Source organism: Drosophila ananassae, chromosome XR, assembly GCF_017639315.1.
Source record: "Drosophila ananassae strain 14024-0371.13 chromosome XR, ASM1763931v2, whole genome shotgun sequence".
Classification (NCBI taxonomy): Eukaryota; Metazoa; Arthropoda; class Insecta; order Diptera; family Drosophilidae; genus Drosophila; species Drosophila ananassae.
Genome location: NC_057932.1, coordinates 18,260,891 through 18,283,339, shown reverse-complemented (window position 1 = coordinate 18,283,339; position 22,449 = coordinate 18,260,891). Strand labels below are relative to the sequence as shown.

The 22,449-nt window shown below is 37.2% G+C and overlaps 1 protein-coding gene across 1 annotated transcript; it reads left to right on the top strand.

Moving 5' to 3' along the window:
- The first annotated feature begins 651 nt into the window (after positions 1 to 651).
- Positions 652 to 22,043, top strand: LOC6504443 (protein lozenge). The gene is made up of 6 exons (XM_001966937.4): positions 652 to 942; positions 1,761 to 2,796; positions 4,639 to 4,878; positions 11,325 to 11,438; positions 13,350 to 13,697; positions 21,003 to 22,043. Exons 2-6 carry the CDS (start codon positions 1,950 to 1,952, stop codon positions 21,950 to 21,952), a joined length of 2,499 nt encoding a protein of 832 aa, XP_001966973.1. The 5' UTR covers positions 652 to 942; positions 1,761 to 1,949; the 3' UTR covers positions 21,953 to 22,043.
- Positions 22,044 to 22,449: the final 406 nt, after the last annotated feature.

Sequence of the window (22,449 nt, the reverse complement as noted above, 5' to 3'; positions counted from 1 at the left end):
TTAGGGATAATTTTGAAATAGTCAATTACAAAAGGGGTTACATTCGAAAACATTGTTTTTGTGAGTGATAAAAGTGAAAAAGAGTGTGTTCTTTTTATATTTTTTTTGTAAGAAATAAAAATGATAAAATAAATAATGATAAAAGTGATAGTTTGCAATTTTTACTGAATCATTTTCTAATCTTTTTGAAGCTTGAAATTTTGGCAAGCCTCCAAATTGAAATTTCCTCATGCTGCGCTTGATATTCGTTCTCTCTTCTTTTCAAATTCAGCTAAAAACTCTCTCTTCAAGTTCTCTCTTCTCAGCCAAAGCTAAGAGAGAACCGTTACGAGTTGCAAGTCCCAGAGCAATCAAATCAGCTTCCTTGGCGCCCGTCTCTGGGGGATAAACGGACAGCACTCCCGAACGGAGGCACTGGCTCCACCCAATCGCACCGCCCGCGTCCACGTGCCATCAGCACCACCGGCTGACCTGCGCCGCCGACCAGCCAATCAGAGTCGGGGGGCGTGGCCATGACGGTAAGCCGGCCCGTATCCGATTGGAGCGAGCGCTGGCAAAGAGAGCGCAACACCGGCTGAATGCAAGGTGAGAGAGAGTGTTAGAGACGTCAGAGAAGCGGCTTAGTGTGCGTTTTGTTTTTGGCCCTAAGCTCGGCTTCGTGTCGCCGTCGGCACTCTCGGCGCTGGGTGACCGAGCGTTCGGTTGGCGCTCGGCTGGAGTTCGGGTGTCGTGGGGCCTAAGTCGCTGCTGGTGGGCAGGCGAAGTGTCAGTAACTGTTTAACCCGCGAGCGCACCATATTACTTTGCTCTAAAAAACAGCTCCAGAGCCCCACCAGAATAAAAAATAAAAAAGAGAACAACTACGCGCCTTATGTTAAATATATTTACTTTTTTTTTAAGTTTTGCCATTGAAGCAAAAACACAAAAAAACCAAACCAAAAAGTGAGTGTAAGTTTTAAAGAAAAACCGCAAAAAAACAACAGCAAAAAACGCGCCAAAATATCAAAAGACTTAAAAAAACACAAACTTGTTAAAAACTAAAGTGAATAAAAGTTTAAAATAAAATATAAACAAATAAAAGACTACAAACAAAAACTATAATAAAAAAAGGAGGCTCGTCCGTGTTCTTTAAAAAATAAATTCAAAATAACAAATGAAATAAATATTTAGTTTCTTTGGAGAATTAAAGTGAAATAAACAATAATTTTAAATGAAAACAATAACAAACGAAAGCTCAGATATCATTTGGAGGCAGCATGTTTAAAAAATAATAAAAGAAAAATAAAAAACATTTTAATGTTAATTTTTGTGACTAATTTAAGTTGCCTCAAAGTAGGCAAACAAAAATAATTAAAATTAAAACCCAGTGCCAAAACTCAGATTTAATTTAAATTTTTAATTATTTTCAAATAGTGCTTGCCAGGAAAAAAACTTTTTAAAAATCTTTCAACTTTTCAAAAATGTTTTCGCAAAAAATGAGTTTTCTGAAAAGGTTATAACCTTAAAACAATTTCAAAAAATTTATCTTATATTTCATGGTCTGAACTATTTTTTTTTAATTTTGAAAAAATAATAATAACAAAAGCTCAATTTTTTATAAAATACTGAAAACTTGAAACTTGAAAAATTTGAAAAATGACTTTTTTTTTAAGAAATATAAATTTTGGCAAGAAAAAAGCAATATAAACCAACAAAATATGAAAAGATAATCACAAAAAATTAATAATAATAATATTGTATTTTTTTTTTTGGTTTCAAAGAGAGATTAGAACTTTTTTGGATGAGTGAAGAACAAAGGGGAGTGCGGAGGAGGAGAGTAGTGCGTGATAAGGGATCTACCCGCCGCTAATCACCCGCACACCCACACCCACACCCACCCAAAAGGGCGGTCCGAGATCAAAGTGAGTCCGAGATCATCGAAGTGCTTTGAATTTTGCCGTCGGTGACGAATGCATTTGCATCTCCTGGTGGCAGCCGCGACGCCTCCAGCTGATCATACGGGTGGTGTGGTAGACGCCGCCACCGAGGCAACTCTGACCAGTGTTGCGAATAGTGGGCCAAGTACCCAATCCGATCCCTATCCGAGTAGCATCATCCCGGTTGGCAGCATCCCGGCGGTTAATTGGACGACCACCAGTGTGGCGCCCGTCAGCATCGCCGGTCCCGGCCGCCTGGCTCGCAGCATCAACGGCAGCAGCGGCGGCGGCAGCATCAGCAGCAGCAACGGCAGCCATCACCATCATCACCTGCACCATCACTACGCCCCCTATCACGCCGCCGCCTACCACCCGCATCATCCGTACTCGTACCACCACCCGCCGCCGGGCACCCCCACCCCCACGGCCGCAGCCGCAACGGCAGCCGGTGACATCGCCACTGCCCATCCGCCGCCCGCCTCGCATCCGCCCGTTATGGTCACCTCGTCGTCCGCCTCGCCCACCGGAAACGGCTGGACCAGCACAGGGGATTTCAAGGGTCTGACTGCCGTGCCCGCCGTGGTGGCCGCCACGGGCGCCAGTGGTGGCAATTCCGCCGGTGGCACCACCGCCAAAGTCCTGGCCATTTCCAGTAGCGCCAGCGTGGGCAGCAGCTCGCCAACAGGTGGCGCCAGCAATGGCACTGCCCATAGTGGACACAGTGGCAGTACAACTAGCAACAGTGGCAACAACAACAACAATAACTCCAATAGCAACAACAACTCGAACAGCAACAACAACAACAATGCCCTGCACCAGGACCTGAAGTGGATGGAGAGGCTGGTGATGAAGCGACAGCAGGAGCATCCGGGGGAACTGGGTGAGTTGCGGATAAGTCAAGAGGTTAACAATTAAGAAATTAAAAGTACAAAATATAAAAACAAAGTTTAAAAATATGAATGTTTAAAGAGAACAGGGTCAAGAGGTTAATAGTTAAGAAATTAAAAGTAAAAATTTAATAAGAAAGTTTAAAAAAAAAGATTTTTCTTTAATTTTAAAAATAATAAAAAGGTTATGAGGTTACTTTTTGAGAAATCAAAGGTAAAAATTAAAAAAAAATTGAAAAAAAGATGAGGGCTTAAGTTTTCCATTCATGCATAGTTTTTAAAGATTTTTTAAAACAGTTTTTCGAAAGAGAGCTTTAAAACAGACTTAAAGACTTAACAGTTGAAGACAAGACTTTTCCAGTCTTTCAAAAATATTTTAAAATTAAGTGGAAGTTTGTAAACAAAATGATTCAGCAACTAAATAGTTTTTTAGTTTTTTTTAGATTAAAGTTAAAATTCTATTTAAACTGATCAATTTGTTTACTTTTAATTGATAATTCAGAACTTTAAATTCAATTTAAATAATAAATATTTAACTAAAATATAAAATAGAATTAAATATATAGAAAAATCAGTTTTTGCTTCAAATTGTCTAACCTTTTAAACCTTTTTTTACACATTTCTCATCTAACTTCCCAAAAACTTTTCAAACCAAAGAATAAAGCAAAATTTTCCCACAAAAAGCTACAACTTCCCTTTTAAAAAAAATGAATAAAAGGCAACACTTTTAGCTCGTGTCCAGGGCTGAGATTGTGTATTTTTTTTTCAAAAGATATACTCACATACGAAGAAGTATCATCTGTGGGATAACCCGATCCCCAAAAGGTGAAGCGCAAATTCTTTGCCACATCCTTGCACAATGCACTTCTAGAGCTTCCTCATCATCATCATCATCATCGTCATCATCATAATCCATATATATTATAATATAGGGAGATACATATATAAGCCTGATCGGATTGCAAGAGTCGGAGGTTCCTCCTCCGGGTTCGGGCGGGATGACGCTGTCGGGATATGTGCGTAAGCTGATATCGATAATTGTTATTGATATCGACGCACGAGTCTCTGGCCCCTGGCCTCTGGCTCCGGCCTCTGGCTCTGGCTCTGGCCTTCTTCTGCCCGTCCCCGGGTCGATTGGTGATATCAATGACCCAAAGCGAAAGCTGCTAATGAAATCTCAGCTCATCGCTCCCCTTTCTGTATTTTTTTTTGTTCAAAATATGATCAGAGAATCAGTGAAGGAAACTGGTTTATTAACCCCTTCTTTTATGTCCTTTTATAACTGAAATCTTGTGGATAAATATTTTAATATTTTTTAGATCTAGGAACTATTTAATATAACTCTCTAATATCCTTATCAGTGATTAGAGAAGGAAACTGGTTCTTCTAACCCCTCCTTCAAGTCCTTAAATATCTTGTATCTTATAGATAAATATTATAATATTTAATATATCTATATCTCTGATATCTAACATCCTTATCCGCTTAGACGGAAATCCATAAATCATTCAAATGCCCCATTTTTGGCTCCTGATTCGAGGCAATCAGGTCAAATGTCAAATGCCATCCGGGTGATGGCTTTAACCCCTTGATTGAGTAATTAATTATGCACCGCCGGATGGCGGCCAAAGGACAAAAAGGACAAAGGACATCCGACATCAGACCAGAGATGATTGATATTTATGAACTGAAAAATGAACTATAAATTATTGAATATTCTGACGCTGTTCGATGGCGATTAAATTGTATAATTTAATCACAATCATTATCTTAGTTAGTAATTTATTTTTTATCCTATTATATCCTTAATATCCTTTATATTTTTGACTCCTTAGTGCGCACGAGCAATCCTTACTTCTTGTGCTCCGCCCTGCCCTCCCATTGGCGCTCCAACAAGACGCTCCCGCTGGCCTTCAAGGTCGTCGCTCTGGCGGAAGTGGGCGATGGCACCTATGTCACGATCCGGGCCGGGAACGACGAGAACTGCTGCGCCGAACTCCGCAACTGTACCGCCCAGATGAAGAACGACGTGGCCAAGTTCAATGACCTCCGGTTCGTGGGCAGAAGCGGCAGAGGTGAGTCCTTAAATTAATTTTTAGTTGGCAATTAAAAGGATATAGGAAATAAATATTGCCTAGGGATTTTATAAAAAAAAAGGATTTAAAACGATTGAATTTTTTAACTTAGACTCTAAAATGATAAATGATAATATTATCATATTTAAAGCTTAACTTTAATATTTTTTTGAGTAAAAAATTCCTTAACTTGGTCACTTCCTTTAGAAAACAAGATCCCTCTTTCAATTCTTGTCAGAATCCTTATATTCTTTCCTCTAATTTGCTTGTAAACTTCTCAGGGAAACGGAAGTTCTTGACTTAATTTGGGCCTAAAATGTACTGAGAGAAAAACTCTGAAATTTGTATTATTTTTAACAACTTTAAGGTTAAAGAAGGTTAAAGATAGTTAAAGGAATTCTAGTGTTTTATTCATCTTTAAAGCTCCTTAAAAACTCTATAGAAAATGTGAGATATAAACATTATAAAAATATATAATGTTAGACCTATTTTATTTCCTAAAAAATCAGACTTTAATTACTAATAATTAGTCTCTGCCTCCACATAATATATTAAGGTTAAAATCTTATAAATTCCATACTTTTTAATGTATAAATTTTAACACAAAATGAGAAACTCTTATAAGAACAGTTCTTGGCCTTAAAAACTAAAGGAATTCCTTCCTTTTTAGCTTGTTATTTTTTTATAGGATATACTATCTTATATATTTATCTATCTTAGATTTTGTATAATTTTCACAAGCCTTTTAAGCCCCTTTTTCTCGCTGTGCAAGTGCCAGAAAGAACTATATTATCAGATCGGAAGTTCCGCCCTGATTGAGTGACAAGCCCGAAAATAAAGAGCAGTTCCCAGCCCCCCGAGAAGACTCTAATGCCTTTAAGTTAGTTTTTTTTTTATTTTATTTTTTTGTTCTGTCCATAAGAAGGATCAAAAGATCAATGGTACAGCAGTCGTCACATTAGGCTGCAGTTGGCGCTGGCCTCGGGCCTCGGGGAGCAGAAACATGCCACATGCAACGTGCAACATGCAACTTCTCACTTGCAACTTGCATATGGAGAGAGGGTATATGGAGAGGAGATGCCTGCCCTGGGATCGGGACACGCAATGTTCTGGTAATCGATTTGAACCCACAATTATATGTATAGTATATAGGAGTATATAGAAGATATATAATATATAGAAGGATATGTAGAAGGAGTCCCCGAGAACATTGCATAGAATTTGCAGCAGCAGCAGTTGGCTAATTAGCTGCAACTGTTGCCTATCTGTTTTTGATCCAGAGTCCACCACATATCTACCCCCACTCTCATCATAGCCATCATAGCCATCATGTCTCTCTGTCCTGCAGAATTCTTGACCAATTTTAAGGACTCGTGCCGCAAAAGGACGAAACACAAAATAATTACAGAAGGGGCATGCAAATAACAAGCTAATGATGTAAGAACATAAACGCTGACCAAATTGTCAACGGCAGGCAACCAACTTCACTTCACTTCACTTAACTTGGCTTATAATGGTCACGCCCCCACCACCCCCACACCCCCTAACCACACCATCACGACCCCTGACCTTTGCCCTCCCGCCCCTTAACCTCTGCTATCGCGGGACATCATGCGGCGATTTCTGATTAGATGACAAAGCGAATCCGTATCTGAAACAAAAACAAAAGCCCAAAGGCACAAACCATCAGAACGTCAGGGGAAAATATTAAGCGACACTTGTAGCAGGACTCTGGGGCTACAGGATGGACTTGAGGATATCCTGGAATCAGGAAAGAGTCTTCAAAATCAAGAGAAAAATTTATAACTTTAAAAAAAAGTTGTGGAAGTTGAAATGGTAGGTTTTCAGAGGTTTCTACTATTTTTATTGTTAATAGATATTATAATTAAGGATTTGAGGTAGAAGAATAAATATGAGAAATATAGGAAACAACAATTTAATAATTCATAATGGTATACATTTTTTTTAAAATATTTTTAAATAAATATTTATCTAAAGACTCTCGTATTACTCTGCCTTTTAAATAAAGTCATAATATTATTCAGCTTTAAAATATGATTTTTTATCACTTTTTTAATGACTAAAACATAAACAATAAAAAGTTTATTTATAAACAAAAAACCAAAATTGAAAAAAACAAAAAAATATTAATTTGAATAAGTGAATCATATTTTTGAAGACCTCTGAACTTATTACAGGGTATTATTTTGAGAGGATATAGACTGTGTGGGCGGGGAGGCAACTTATGCAATTAATTGAGTGGGCGTGGCCATTTATCGCCTCATGATCCTGCTCCTGGCATGCGTCAGCGTATTTTATAATTTTTTTTAAAATTGTAATCACCAGAAATCTGAACTGGACATGGAATATTAGTGTCCTTCTCGTCCAGGGTTGATCCCCATTAGATCCTTTTAATTAACAGCATAAACAATCGTAATACCCTCACTCCCTGCATCTCACAATATCCTATCATATCAAAGGACTTGACTTTTGTCAGGCCATCCTCGCCAGGATTAAAATTTGTTGGAAAAACAAAACAAATGAAGGACACGCGCCAGCCTGGAATTTATAAGTCGCTTCAGGATTTATTTTTATTTTTATTTTTTTTTTGGAAAAAGGGTTGACTCTCGGGGAGGGGAGGGGGTGATGACTGATAAACTTCAACAAGTCCTTGATCCGTCTTAGTGGTTGCAGACTGTAGTAGTTCGGAGGAGAGGGATGCCGCATCCTGTTTGCAAAAAATAAAAGGACTCTGGGTTAATAGGATGAATATTTTTAATAGTTGGAGAGTTTTTTTTAGAGACAAGTTTTTAGTTAATAATAATAAGATAAGGAGTTCTAAGGGTTTATTTTATAAAGAATTAAAAAAAGGAGTTGTTTTGAAGGAAAATAATAAAAAAAAATAAATAAAAGAGCTGCGTTATCATATTCCTTGAAAGTTATGAAATTTAACAAGTTTAACATTTAAATTCTAAACTAAAAATAAAATAACCAACCTATTAGTTAAAGAATATATTAATTTCCCTATCACTCTGGGAATATATTTAATAATATCTTGAACAGAAATCATAACTTCCCTGGGAGACGATATTATGCCATAGTTCCCAGCCCAAAAAAAAAAAAATGTCTTTATAAATATACCCCCTTAATAGATAAGGTTAGTGCTTTTTTTTATGCAATCCACCCAGTGTATATACATATTCCGATAATATAAAGTTCCCACAGTTATGGGTTTTATCGGAATATTCCAGTATTTTGTAGAAGTGTTGGGAGTATGTCTCATTGGGATTGCCTGGACTGAAGCTGGAGCTGGAACTGGAACTGGAAACACTATGTTCTCAGATCCAAAATATGATTTATTTTAAGCAGAAATAACTGACGAGTGCGTGAGCCTTATTGTTCATATTGATAATGACTAATTTGGATTCCAGAAAAGAGAAAGAATGGGGTCTCTTGTCCATGTCCCATTATATGGTTATTACCTTTTCGGGGCTTTCATGGTCCTATATATATATTTTATCATTCAGCCAAAAAAAAAAAAATAGAAACTGAAGAAAAGACAAAAGAGCCCAGAGCCCGCGAAGGGGCAATAACGTTTTCCAATTACTCTCTAACGAACTTTTACGCAACTCGATGGATGGATGCTCCAGTTTGTCTGGCTCTATTTTTGAAAAATTACTAACCCCCATCTCTGGAGAAGGAGCTGCTCGGTTTCTTTCTTCCCATCGGCTTTGATTAATTTGGATCTTTCTTCTCCAAGCGAACACTACACGCACAGCTCCCATTTCAGTTAATAATAATAATAATAGAGACATTTGAAAGAGAACCGAAAACGCTTTCTAACCGATGCCCATTTCGGTTCGGCCTGCTCCGTTCGTGGTTTCTTCTCTAATCGAGCCTCCGATTGAGACATCAGATCTCTGATTATCCCCATCTAGTTTCAGCCTAATCGAGTCCATATCGAACCTAATGGGCGTATATTTCGGGGGTTCTGGAGGCTTGGGCCAGTTTTTGGGGCTTTTCTTTTCTTTTTTGGGGAGTCCCTCCCATAGGGACCCAAACTGTACCTAAATCTTTGCCAATTCCTATCAGATTCTTCCGAGGAATGTCTTTACAGACTTGTGGATAGATTCCCCATCGATCTGCATTAAAATCCGATACCAAAATATTTTTTCGATTTTTTCTAAAATTTTCTGGGGGGACCCTTTCGAAAAGTGGGTTTCGCCCCATATGGACCAGATCGGTGGCTATATCTTTGCCAATTCTCAGCCGATTCTTCAGCGGAATACCTTAAAAGACTCGTGGATAGATTCCCCATCGATCTGCATTAACATCCGAGAGTCAAATATTTTTTCGATTTTTTCTAAAATTTTCTGGGGGGACCCCTTCGAAAAGTGGGTTTCGCCCTATATGGACCAGATCGGTGGCTATATCTTTGCCAATTCTTGTCCGATTCTTCAGCGGAATACCTTAAAAGACTTGTGGATAGATTCCCCCTCAATCTGCATCAAAATCTGAGAACAAAATATTTTTTCAATTTTTTCTAAAATATTCTGAGGGGACCCCTTCAAAAAGTGGGTTTTCTCCATATTGCCCAGAGAGATGTCTATATCTTTGCCAATTCTCATCCGATTCTTCCGCAGAATGTCTTAAAAGATTTGTGGTTCGATTCGCCATCGATCTGCATCAAAATCTGAGAACAACAAATTTTTTCGATATTTTCTAAAATTTTGCCATTTTAAAAAAATGCGTTTTCCCCATATAGCCCAGAGAGATGTCTATATCTTTGCCAATTCCTGTCCGATTTTCAAGCGGTATACCTTAAAAGACTTGTGAATATATTCCCCATCGATCTGCATCAAAATCCGAAAGCATAATATTTTTTTAATTTTTTCTCATATTTTCCCATATTTTCTCATATTTTCATCGATTCAAAAAGTGGGTTTTGCCCCATATAGCCCAGAGAGATGTCTATATTTTTGCCAATTTCTGTTCGATTTTTAAACGGAATACCTCAAAAGATTCTCCCATTTAAAAGCCATAAGAAATGTGTTCCGTTTGTGTTTTTAGTTTCCTTTCCAGTCGCACAATTGCTAATTTCCCATTCCCTCGCCTCTTCTCGCCGTCCACGGGGCCAGTTCTTAATTAAAAGTTAAATGCAATTTCCATCAAGTAGGACTCGCTCCAGATGTCTGGACACATACCTGTGTACGTGTGGGAGGATAATATCCGTATCCTCCCCCAACAGAGGCCATCTCTGTTGCACCTTGCCCCCAGAATGTGAGTGAGTGAGAGGGGTGCTGTTAGGGGATGGGTTATGGGGATGCGACTGAGGTTTCTGCGGTTTGTTGGTTGGATTCTCTCTTTGTTTTTGGTTTTAGATGTGTGTGTGTCTGTTTAATTGTGTGTGTGTGTATTTGTGTGTCCAGACAGAAGACCGTAAAAATATAGAATTTAAAATAAAAATAAAAAAAAAAAAACAAATAAAAATACTGGAAATCGATTCGAGTTTTTTTTGCAAGCCTTTCAAATGGTGTCTAGTTTAATGGCCATACGGAGTGTAAACATTTTGGCCAAGCCCATTTTAGTTTTGGCCACAATGTTGCCTTTTAACCAAAAGAATAAATACGAGAAAAGGGGGCGTGGCCGGGGCGGAAGACAGGTTGCAACATTTACTCGTTTTATGGGCAAATTTGGCGGGGCAGTCATTAAGGCGAGATAAACCAAATTTATGTCAGTCGGTTCGAACTTTGAACAAATTACACCGACGGGTAGTAGTTTATTATTTTCTCTTTTTTTTGGGTTAATAGAGGTATATAGAAGTAGGTGATACCCTGGAGAGAGCCTATACTTTATGCAGGTTTTATTTTTAGTTTAAATAAGCTAGAAACAGTAGCTCCTGAGTCTAGCTGGCTTCTTAATAGATTAAAAATGAGTTAAAAAATATAAAAATTTTAAATATTATTTATTAAGTATTATTATATTACTCTATACTATATTATATTACCATTTTCTCCATACTTTTTATTCTACAAATATTTATCTAAAAGAAAAACATCCAGATCTCAACATCTCTTAGTATCTCTTAAGTACCGGGTATATAGTAGTCCATAAGTCCATATAGTCCTCTTCCAGTTCCTTCCTACCTATAAGTATAAGTAATATGCAATAATGCCACGTTCCAAAATTCATAATGATTAGTTCAAAGGGTGCCGAGTTCATTGAGAAGAAGACCACAAAGAAGCTCACACTTTCCACCCAAGACTAAGACCTGGGAAGTCTATAAAAGGCGCGTGTTCCTTCTTATTTTGTTTCAAGACTTGTATTCTTTTTTTTTTGGGTAATTTGAAGTTGGCAAATTGATTCGGAAGCCCAGTGAGGTTGTGGCATAAATCAGTCAAGTGACTTTTACGACTCAATTCTCTAATACTGTCCGCTTCTTGCAGGGAAGAGCTTCACGCTGACCATCACTGTGGCGACCAGTCCGCCCCAGGTGGCAACTTACGCCAAAGCCATCAAGGTGACCGTCGATGGACCCCGGGAGCCCCGCTCCAAGACAAGTAAGTAACTACCGATCCTAAGAATTATGGCCAAATCTTAAGACAAATTGCTTCTTAAATCTAAATCTGAATGTGTTATTTTTTAAACATTTTTAAATAGTGCGTCATTATTAGCATTTAAATATTTATTTTTATATTTTAATTAGTCATTAAGTTGTAGAACAATCATTGTTGAAATACTTATTTTGATGACAAAGCGTTCTACTTGATTGTTAAAAAAAAAATATATATTTAAATAATATTTTTTAACCTTATCTTGAGCGCTTATTGTTGTTTCTGCAAATTATTAATGCCTACCCTTGTCAAAAATAGGGATTAAAAATAATAACAAACATACATAAGTGGCTACATTGTTTTGGCAATTAGCAATTATCACTTGCCACAGACTACTCACAACACAATGTGCCACACAATGAGGCACAACACCACTGTGCCCCCGCTGCGTTTTGGGTTTTTCAAATAGCATATGTCCTTGTCCGTTACAGTGTCCGTATCCGTGTCCGTGTCCGTGTCCGTATTACGTATCCCCTGAGGTAGTCACTTGGCCAGCAAGTGTTTAAGCCAGGCCAATAGCTAAGCCGATCTGCTCAATTGGCCATAATCGTCTTTAATGTCTAATCCTTACTTCAAAGTGTAACAGAAGGTTGTTTTTTTTACACAATACAGAGGAGAAAATGTGGGGGTAAATAAATAAATAAAAATAAATTTTGAAAAATATATAAAAAGGAAAAATATTATACTTTTTAAGCTATAATTTTGATAAAAAAATGCAGAAAATAAAAATCTTATAAAATTTCAAAACAAATTTTAAACTATCTTGCAATGAAAACTATTTTTTTTAAAGGATTACCCCTAAAATTCCCAACTGGTTTAAGCCTATTCAAAATTAATAACTTAAAAGCTTTAGAAAATGCCTCATTTGTCAAAATTCATCCTCAAAATATGAAATATTTCTTTAAAAATTCTTTTATTTCTTTATATAATTTTTTTATGGTGTAGACTCTGCATGATCCTTTCTCTTCCTGCCCCAGGATCGTGTGACAGGCAATGTCCGCCATTTTCAGGCACTTTCTGTCATTCGGGAAGGTGTTTGAAAAGTGCAGCCGGTTTTAACTGACTGACTTGAGTGCCTCTTGAGGCAAAAAATCCAAAAGGGAAGGGGGCAACGCTTCTGCTTCTTACGGTTTCTGAAAATTTTGCGGTTTGCAAAGAAAACCTTTTTTTTTCTCCTCTCGATTGCCTCTCTTTTTTTTTTGTTTTTAGTTCATGTAATGCACATATGAATTAATTTTTTTTCCCTCTTGATATTTCGTTAATGCATTTTTAAGTCTTCGCTGCAACGTTAATCGCATGTACAGAAGGTAACATTATATACTGCCGTATATATATTTTAATATATATATACAAGTGACGAAGTAAATATGTAAATTAAAGTGTACCTCCGGCTTACCTTCAGTTCTTGAATAAATAACAAAAAATTATATGATTTTTGGCTTGGCAAAATGGAGTTGCTTTTTAAGTGATCGGCTTTAAGAGGATTTTTATAAAGATGGGGTTCATTTTCGTTACCATTAATGAGGTTATAAAGTATATATTTTATAGAACTCACAGGATTCTGAAGGTTTTTTTTTATATAAATTACTGCATTAGTACAGAAAAAGAAACAAGAAACCCATTTAATTTGTCCATAAAATAGACCATTTTACTATTTGAGATTTTTCGTCACTGAAATTTTACCTATTGAATAGTAAAAAATTAAAATAAACCACTTAAAATATATTTATTTTGTTTTTAAAACAGCAACTTATTCATTTATTTATTTGTTAAAAATAAGTTTAATCTAAAAGACATAAATATTTAATAAAAATGTTAGCCCTTTAGCTAATCCCTTGCCCTTAACCCCATTTGCAGGTCCTACGGGTGGCCCCCACTACCGTGCCCTGGGCCTGGGCCAGCGTCCCTACATCGACGGCTTCCCCAAGTCGCTCCACGAGCTGGAGGCACTGCGTCGCACCACCAAAGCGGTAACCACGGCGGCCGCGGCAGCAGCTACAGCGGCAACAGCCGCTACTGCGGTGGCGGCGGCCGCAGCAGCCGTGGCGGTCAGTCCCGCTGGCGGAGGCGGTGGTGGCACAGTAGGCGTGGTCGGGGGATCGGGAGCTGGTCTGGTGCAACAATTGAACAGCAATTACTCATCGCCGAATAGTACAATCAACTCGGATTGCCAGGTTTATAAACCGAATGCGCCGCATATTCAAGGTAAGTGCAAGAGTACACTGAAAAAAAATAGGGTTTTTTAAGGGAAGAGGGCCTAAAATAATTATAATATAATTTATTTAGTTATTATTTAATCAGGAAGTCATATATTTAATAAGTTATTAAAGTATATAGTTTCTTATTCAATAGAGTTTTTTCTTTGAAAAATATTTTAAAAATAATTCAAATTTAATTTTCTAAAAATACTTTTTTTATTCTAGTGTATAACCCGCTATAAGTCTTCCCCCTTACCCTTTTTGTTCTTGGCCCTTTTAATGAAGTTGTTAGCGATGAAAGCTGGCCACGCTTGGGGATTGATGTCTCTGTCCGTCTGTCCGCGTGTCCGTCTGTCCGTCTGTCCGTTTGTCCGCTTGTCCGGACGTCTGTGTAGCTTCGTTGACTGGCACCAGGCTGCCTAAACGTTTTAATTGAGTTAATCAACCTGCCATACACCTTTAACTTTGCTCGTCTCTTGATTTATTTTTGGTATTTTTATGGAGCGCTTTGTTTTTGGCAGAAGCTCGCTAATTTATTTATTTTCACGCAGCTCAGCTTAAAAATAGTTCAGCGCCAAAAGGAATTTCAATAAAATTTATATAAATTAAAAAAACAAAAACTAAAAAAAACAAAATTTATAATTGAAAATGTATGTTTTAAGAACTATAAACTATATATTTTTTTAATATAAAAACCGGAAATCTATCTTAGAAATGACTAATACAATATTTTGTATTTATTTTGGCTTAAATAAAAAAAAATGTAAACCACATGCCACGCCCCTATTTGGCAACCACATGCGAGACCTTTGGGGGCTTATAGAACGGCATTACGAGTGCCAATCAACCCAGTACCACCTCCTATATTTTTTTTATTTTTATTTTAGCCAAAATCCCGAAAGAGAAGGCTTGTCTTTTCGGGGACACGCGCGTTTCGCGAGCGGTTTTAAACGCGGCTTCAACCAGTTCACACCACCACCATCTGTCACTTAATATAATATCTATAAAATATATATCTGATATAGATGTGCGATCTATTATCATGTATGTTGGCTATTTTTGGGTTGCCATGAGATCTGCCTGCCAGACAATGGAAAATTTTACATGCATTCCTCGGCGATTGTCTTGAAAAGTTTATTAAAAACTTAATGTTTGGCTTCGATAGGCGTATTATTGGGGATCGAGTGTTATGGTAGTGTCGTAGTGGAGGGGCACTCGACTGAGTCACGGATGAGTCAGTGGCCAGTTTGGAACTAGACGAATCTGAGCCACAAATCGCCGTGTTAAGTCCAGAGTTAAGCGCTTCGCGTTTTGCGTATGCTAATTAATTTATAAATGTGTCTTTTACGCTGTCTTTTTGCTCTTGGAGAGAGTCTGTAGAGTTTTTCACAAGATTTGTCATCATTTTTGAAAAAGTCTTTTTTTTTAATAACTATTTTTTATAGCAAAAAATAAGTTAATATCAAAATAAATCAATTGAAAGGTTTGGTTTTGCTTCGGATTTCAGAAACTCTATTTTCTTTATAGAAATTCTATTTTTCAAGCTGCTTGATTATAAAATTCAAACAAAGTATGTGTTGATTTTTGAATTAATCATATAGCTCTGCCTAAATGTAAACATATATATTTATTTTTTTTTATAAATTATATCTAAATCTTCCCTTGAAACCTTTGCTTGAATTTTCTTAGAATACTTTTCTTATAAAATCTAACTCTCTTCTTATTGTTTTTATTTTTATAAAAAAAATATACATATGTATAATTTCCAATTTTATTTATTAGAGTATTTAAATCATAACCTTAATTCTTCTTTTTTTTTGGGATTTTTATTTTCCCCATTTGGCGGAAGGGGGCAGTTGACTTTGATTGTGAACGGGCCTGGTCGAAATGTATTGTCAATGGGGAATGACACATCGTTGACTTGGCCGACGTCTTTCAATTAGCCAAAAGCAACAACAAATACAGTAACAACAACAACAAATGCAATACTTTTTTTTTGTATTATTTTTTTTTTTTGTTTAAACTTTAAAGAGATGGAACCGGAAATGCCCGAATCGAAACATTGAAAGCGAGAAATTCAAATCGGAATCGAAAGCCTCTATAGAGCGATTTTGTTTCTCTTTTTTTTGTTGTTTATCTTTCTTGTTGTTGTTGCTGAGCCATAAATATTTAAATGTGGCGCTTAAGCTGTTAATTTACACAATATTAAGCAGCAACAAAAAACAAAAAGTAAAAAATCCACAAGTCATCTGGCAAGCGAACAGAATTCAACGGAAATCGTTGCAAAATTCAAAGAAATCGGGTTCAGATTATGGCTAAGAAAATAAAATGAGTGTAACCTGGGCTAAAAAGTGAAGGAGTCAGTTAAAAAAAAAGAAAATAAAATATAATAATAAAATAGAAAAAAGGTTAGGCCCAAAAATAGTTAAGCCCATAATGATAATTGATGATAAGTGAGAGGCTCAGACGGAGCAGGCTGCTAAAAATTATTTATTATTTATAGGCCAAAAATTACAAAAGACTTAAAAATTTAAAAGACTTTAGGTGCAAATTTGTAGATCATAATTTAGAGAAATATTTGTTTTGTTTTAGGGGTTTGTGTCTAAAAGTATTCTATTTTATTTTAAAGATTAGAATTATTAGGCAACTTGGGCTTTAAGTTGCCTTGAATTCTATTGCTTATTTATTTATGATATAATATTTAGACTATAAATTAAAAATAATCTAATAATATGTGAAGAATTTTAAACACTTTTTGTAACAATTTTCCCTTTTAAAACTCCTAAAAAAAAACTGATTTAAATATTAAAGACTCTCCATGATCTAAATCGTAAATAACGTCTTGGAATTCCGTTCTAATTGTTTCTGTGGTTCCTGGACACCACAGACACCTGTGGCTGCTGTCTGATGTGGAGATGCCCCAACTGGCAAGTGATGTGCCCCAACAGATGTTGCAAGTTAGCCTAAAAAATAAAAGACAGAAAATGCAGAATGTTTCAAAGCTCACACCTTCGTGTTGCAATTCATTAAAGAAAGATTCTGGAATAAGGAGCGTGTGCAATATGCAAATTTATCGGGGGTTTTATGGGCTTAGTTCGGGTTTTTTTTTATTATAATTTTGTTTATGGTTTTTTTTTTATATTTTTTGTTGAATAAGTACGTACGTATATATATAGTTGCGGGTTGGCAAGTTCTCGCCACAAATCAATCCAAATGCGGTTGCGCAGCTGTTGCAGCTTCACTCGACTCGAGATGCTGCTGCAAGATGCAACATGCCACACCCCTGGGCAGGGTACCCCCAAAAGGGGGTTAAGGGGGTTAACACTCTAGCAACAACAACAATGTCACACACATCTTTGAAATGAAATCTTTTTGGCCCATAAAACAACCAACTGTGGCAGACCGACTTTGGTTTTTTTTTTTTTAATTTTTTTCTTCTTCTGGTGTTGTAAACTGTGTTGTTGTTCTCTTTGTTGTTGTTGGTGTTTTTTTTGTGGCACCACCAATGGCCGCAGTCAGTCTACAACCCACCTCCTGTGCTCCACTCTTTAAAAAACCCAATCCCGAGACCCAAAAAACCGCAAACTCACTTCCGTTTCGTATCGTACTTGTTTTTTTTTTTTTTTACCGCCATTTTGCAGTCCGAAAAAGTCCAAGTCAGTACTTACTACAAAAGGGAACACCTATAAAAAAATGTTGTTAAAAAAAGAAACAGTATTATTCAGGCCAATAAAAGCAGCAACAACTGCTGCCAATACAACACAAAAAGGCTGAAAACGAAACGGGCCAAGAGCGTTCTGGCAGAGGCACTTTAATTAAAATTACTTTAAGCCTCCTAAAAGTTAGCTGTGTCTTTTGGTTTTGCACTGACAGAAAAATACGGGGGTTATTTGGATGGTAAATAAATACTTGAGTACGAAAGGAGCTTCTTATTAGCTATTTTCAATTGATTTTTTGGATTAAAGTCTAGTTTCTAGGAGAAGCTTTAAGATGAAGCTCTCTTTTTGATAAAACCGCTAATGGTCACTCTTTATTTGATTAATAGGAGAATGGTCACACTTTATAGTATGGTAATTTTTATTTTTTAAAGGAAAGTTTTTCCTAATAGAAATTCTCAATAGATTTTTGGAATCAAAGTCTAGTTTCTAGGAGAAGCCTAAAGATGAAGCGCTCTTCTTTGTAAAAACGCTAATGGCCACACTTTATATGATTTATATTAGAATGGTCACACTTTATATTATAACTATATATGGTCACATCTTAAAATAAACCTAGTTCGATAAATTGAAGATCTTTAAACGACAATGATGTAAAGATCTTGCCACCATCTGGTTCTGATACTGCCGCTTTCGGTCAAGAACTCTGCAGAAGCTGGCACTTGACTTGGCACCTTCAAAGTTACTCTCCACCTTATTTCACATCACATTTTGTGGTTTCAATTGATCCGACTGCATCCGCTTCTCATCTGAAACCCTTTTCCTTGTTGGCTTTTTTATTTGTGAGCGGATATATGGTCGAAAATCGAAGATATCCGGTCGATGCCGTGGGATTCTCCAATCCAATCCACTCCACAGACAGGCCGACTTTGAATGCAAATTCAAAGATGTAAAGACATTAGAGTTACCTTGGTGCTGCCTTCCAGGATGGAATTTGTTTTTTTGAATAACCACATTACCTACTACTACTTAGTAGTATGAAGCCCACGTTGCGTATACGCAATTTTCTGGTTACAACAAAAAATGGGGAGAAGGGGGTACTGCAAAGAAATTCGCATAATTCCACGTGCCTGAAGTAAATTATACGGTAGGAAAGGCCCCCCCCTGGACTGACCCCTTCTAATTTAAAGGCTTCTGCCCCCCTCTCTCTTAACTTGGCTAACTGGGCTCTGGGCTTTGGGCTTTGGGCTTTCATCCTGTCCGTTTCGCTTCATTGCAACCTCATTTGGGTCTTGCGGTGGTCTGTTACCGCCCTACCTTACCACTAAATGCCCCCTCTCCCCACCCCCCACCTCTGCGCTCGCCTGTTTCCATTACCATTTTAGCCAAGTTGGTTGCAACGCAATTTGCGCCTTAATTGAAACATTAAAATGTGATAAGTGACGGGTGAAAAGTTGCATGCAACTTACCAGTTTTCCCTCTACCTTTCATTATTGCCCGCTAGCCACGCCCATGATTTATAATAGTGGGCGGGGCCATAGGTCTCTAAAAGGGGGTACTGTTCACATATAGGGATTATTTTCTACAAAATATTGGTATATCAAGTACTTTCTTAAAAAATACCTTTTCAATAAATAGCTATTTTTTAATTATTTTTTTTTGTTTAAAAAGTTTATTAAAGTTTTTCTAACCATTTTTATTTTTAGGAAAAGGGTCACACTTTTTTTAATATGACCATGTATGATTAGATTTTGAAAATTTAAAGCCAGAAAAAATACTCTGTTTAGGCCATACTTATCAAAATAAAATTAGATTAGATAAAAGGCAAATATTGATTCTAAATTTTTGAATCTGAAAATAATTAAAATATTTAAAAGCCTACAAAAAACAATAAGAGTCTTTGAACTTTTATTTATTAATTTAAAGGGTAAAGAAAGCTTGTTTATTTTTAAATAAAAAACAATAAAGACAATCATAAATTGCAATATCTGATGTAGATTCTAGCCCTTTCTATTTTCCTTTTCTTTTTACTTTTCTATTTTTCACTTACCCTTTTCTATTTTTTATCTTATAAAATGTAATATATATATTTTTTATTTTCTAAATTCCCAGAATCAATTAAAAAGATTTAAGGAAACTACTTCCTTCTTAATATTTTCTAAGCTTGCTACCTGAATAGGATTCTTCGTCTCTTCAATTTAGCTTATTTATGTTTAATTTTTGCCATATAACCCACCTTGGCATATATTTTTCTCGTTTATCGGAGGATTCTTAATAAATTTGATTAATTATGCGACATTTTTGTCGCTGCTTGTTTGGGCATCTGGCCAAAAGGAGCGAGGGGGGGAGGCTATCGCGTAATTAATCAAAATATTCAAGGAGCTGGGCAATAAGCTGCGATGTCCTGTTGAGTTGCTTAGGTAACTCACCTCATGGAATTTTCTCTCTTCGTCTTGCCAATATTTTCCTTAACCCTTAACCCTTAACCCCCAATTTCTTGCCAAGAAATTGCTTGTTGGGGGGAGGGGAAAGGGTTAAAATATTACACACATGCCTTTGCTTTTTGTTGTTTTTGTTTGTTGTTGCCATGCATATGAAATGATGTTTTTTCAATTATCCTTTCGGCCACGCCCACCTTTGTGTCTGACAACTTGGCGAATTCCATCGGGTGGTTGGGGGCGACCATGGGTTAATTGCTAGGGCGGGGGAAATCGAGGGTTAATTGGCCTCCAGCTGGCAATTATTTTCTGAATTTTAAATCCTTTCTTCTATTTTATTTAATTTTTTATTCGATTATTAGTGATAAAAACTTCAAAAATAAAAAATTTAAAACAAGAATAACTTAACGTATTAAAATATAAATTTTTAAATCAAAAATAACAGTGGAAATGTTAAAATAATTAAATTAAACATAATTTTTACTTATATAAGGATTGCTCTTCTTCTTGCTTCTTGTCTTCTTCTTCTTGCTAGGATACATTGGAAAATTAAACAAACAATTGATTAATTTTAAAAATAAAAACAAGCATGGAAATAGAAAATAAAACTTTAAAAACATATATTTACATATATACCGAGTGCTCTTCTTCTTGCTGTTCAGCTTCTTCTTCTTGCTTGTTTACGTTTGAAATCAAAAACAAACGAAAAACTGAAAAATACTTAATAATATTCATTAAAAAACAAAAAATAAAAATTAATTAAAAACAGCGCCCTCCTCCTCGATTCTCATAGGTTGCACTTAAGCAAAGCTAAAAATTCAAAATTTTTAATTTTTTTTTTTTGTTTTTTTTTTTTAATTGTTTTTGTTTTTGTTGTTTTTTAATTAAATAAAAACAGCGCCCTCCTCCTCGATTCTCATAGGTTGCACCTAAGCACCTCCAAAAATTAAAATAAAATAATTAATTTTTTTTAAAATTTTTTTTTTTAAATAAAATTAAAAATATGGAACAGCACCCTCCTCCTCGATTCTCATAGGGGGCACTTAAGCAAAGCCAAAAATTGTATTTTATTTTTATTTTTTTTTTCATTTTATATTTTATTTTATTTTATTTTTTTTTAATTAATTAAAAACACCGCCCTGCTCCTCGATTCTCACAGGTAGCACCTAAGTTCATCCAAAAATGAAAATAAATTAACTAATTTTTTTTTTATTTCAGAAACCGACCTGATGGGAGCCGGCGAATGGACAGGATCGACCAGCACTGCGGCGGCCTACTACCACAGCCATGCCCACCACCACCCACACGCCCATCATCCGCACGCTCATCCCCACGCCCACCTGCACCAACACCAGATGGCGCTGCCACCGCCCCCGCCACCCCCGGCGGCCGCTCCTGTCTCGGTGACGGGAAATGGCGCCACCATGGGTGTGGGCATGGGTATGGGTGTCGGAGTCGGGATGGGCATGGGAGCCATGAATCCCTACGGCGGCTATGACGCCACCAACTCCCTGGAGGCCGGGAACTACGCGGCTCACCTGCCGGCCGTCCTCCCAGAGATGCACGGACATGGCTTCGCCACGGATCCGTATCAGACGGCGGGCTATGCCACCGGGACGGGTGGCGTGGCCACGGGAGGCGGCGGCAACGCGGTCGGCAATGCCGGTGGCTCCAAATCGGAACTGGACTACGGAGGAGGCTACAACCAGGCGTGGTCGAACGGATATCAGAACTACCAGTACGGCAGTTGCTCCGCCACGTCACAGTACGGACCGCAGACGGCGGCGGCGCCACCACCACCTCCCCCGCCCCCCGTGGTGCTCTATCCGCAACTCTACTCGACCGTCAACCAGAACCAGATCCACCTGCACCTGCACAGCAGCGAGAAGCTGGAACAGTACCTGGGCACGGCCGCCGGCGGAGGGGAGCAGTTGACGATTAGCTCCCTCACCGGGAGCAGCAGATCCAGCATAGAAATCGCCCAGGATCCGTACCAGCATCACCAGCAGCAGCAGCATCATCAGCATCCGCATCCCCAGCAGACGGAGCAACAGGTAGTGCCCGGAGGAGGAGGGACTGGTGGTGGCGGTGGCGGTAGCGGCGATGTGGTGGAGTCTCCCCGGGAGGAGGACGTGGGCGATCTCACCCCGGTGTGGCGACCCTATTGACCCAACCGGATAACCCGCACCATACCACCGCACTACCCACATCCGCACACCCACCCCCACCCACAACTGCATCCGCACCCACATCCGCAACTCCATTTGCACATTGAACTGAATTAGAAAAAAAAAAACAAAAAACGGAATCAGAATCTGTACAATTTCAACCCTTTTTTTTTAGTTTTTTTTACTAGTTAATAAAATATTTAATATAAAATAATTGCTAAAAAAACAAAAGTTAAAGTGTACATAAAAAATAATATTATTTTTTAAAAAGTTGAAGAAAGAATGAAGGCATAAGGAACTTTGAAGAGAAAACTAAAGGCATTTCAAATTGAATTATATTTCTTTTAAAATTTTTCAATCATTTTTACTTATTTATTTCTTAAAAACATTTTTAAATAAAAAATAATAAGCTATTTATTTTCAAACAGAAATATTACTTTTCAAGAATATAGACACAATATACTTCTATAAATTATAATTTTCCTTAATTGAACCAT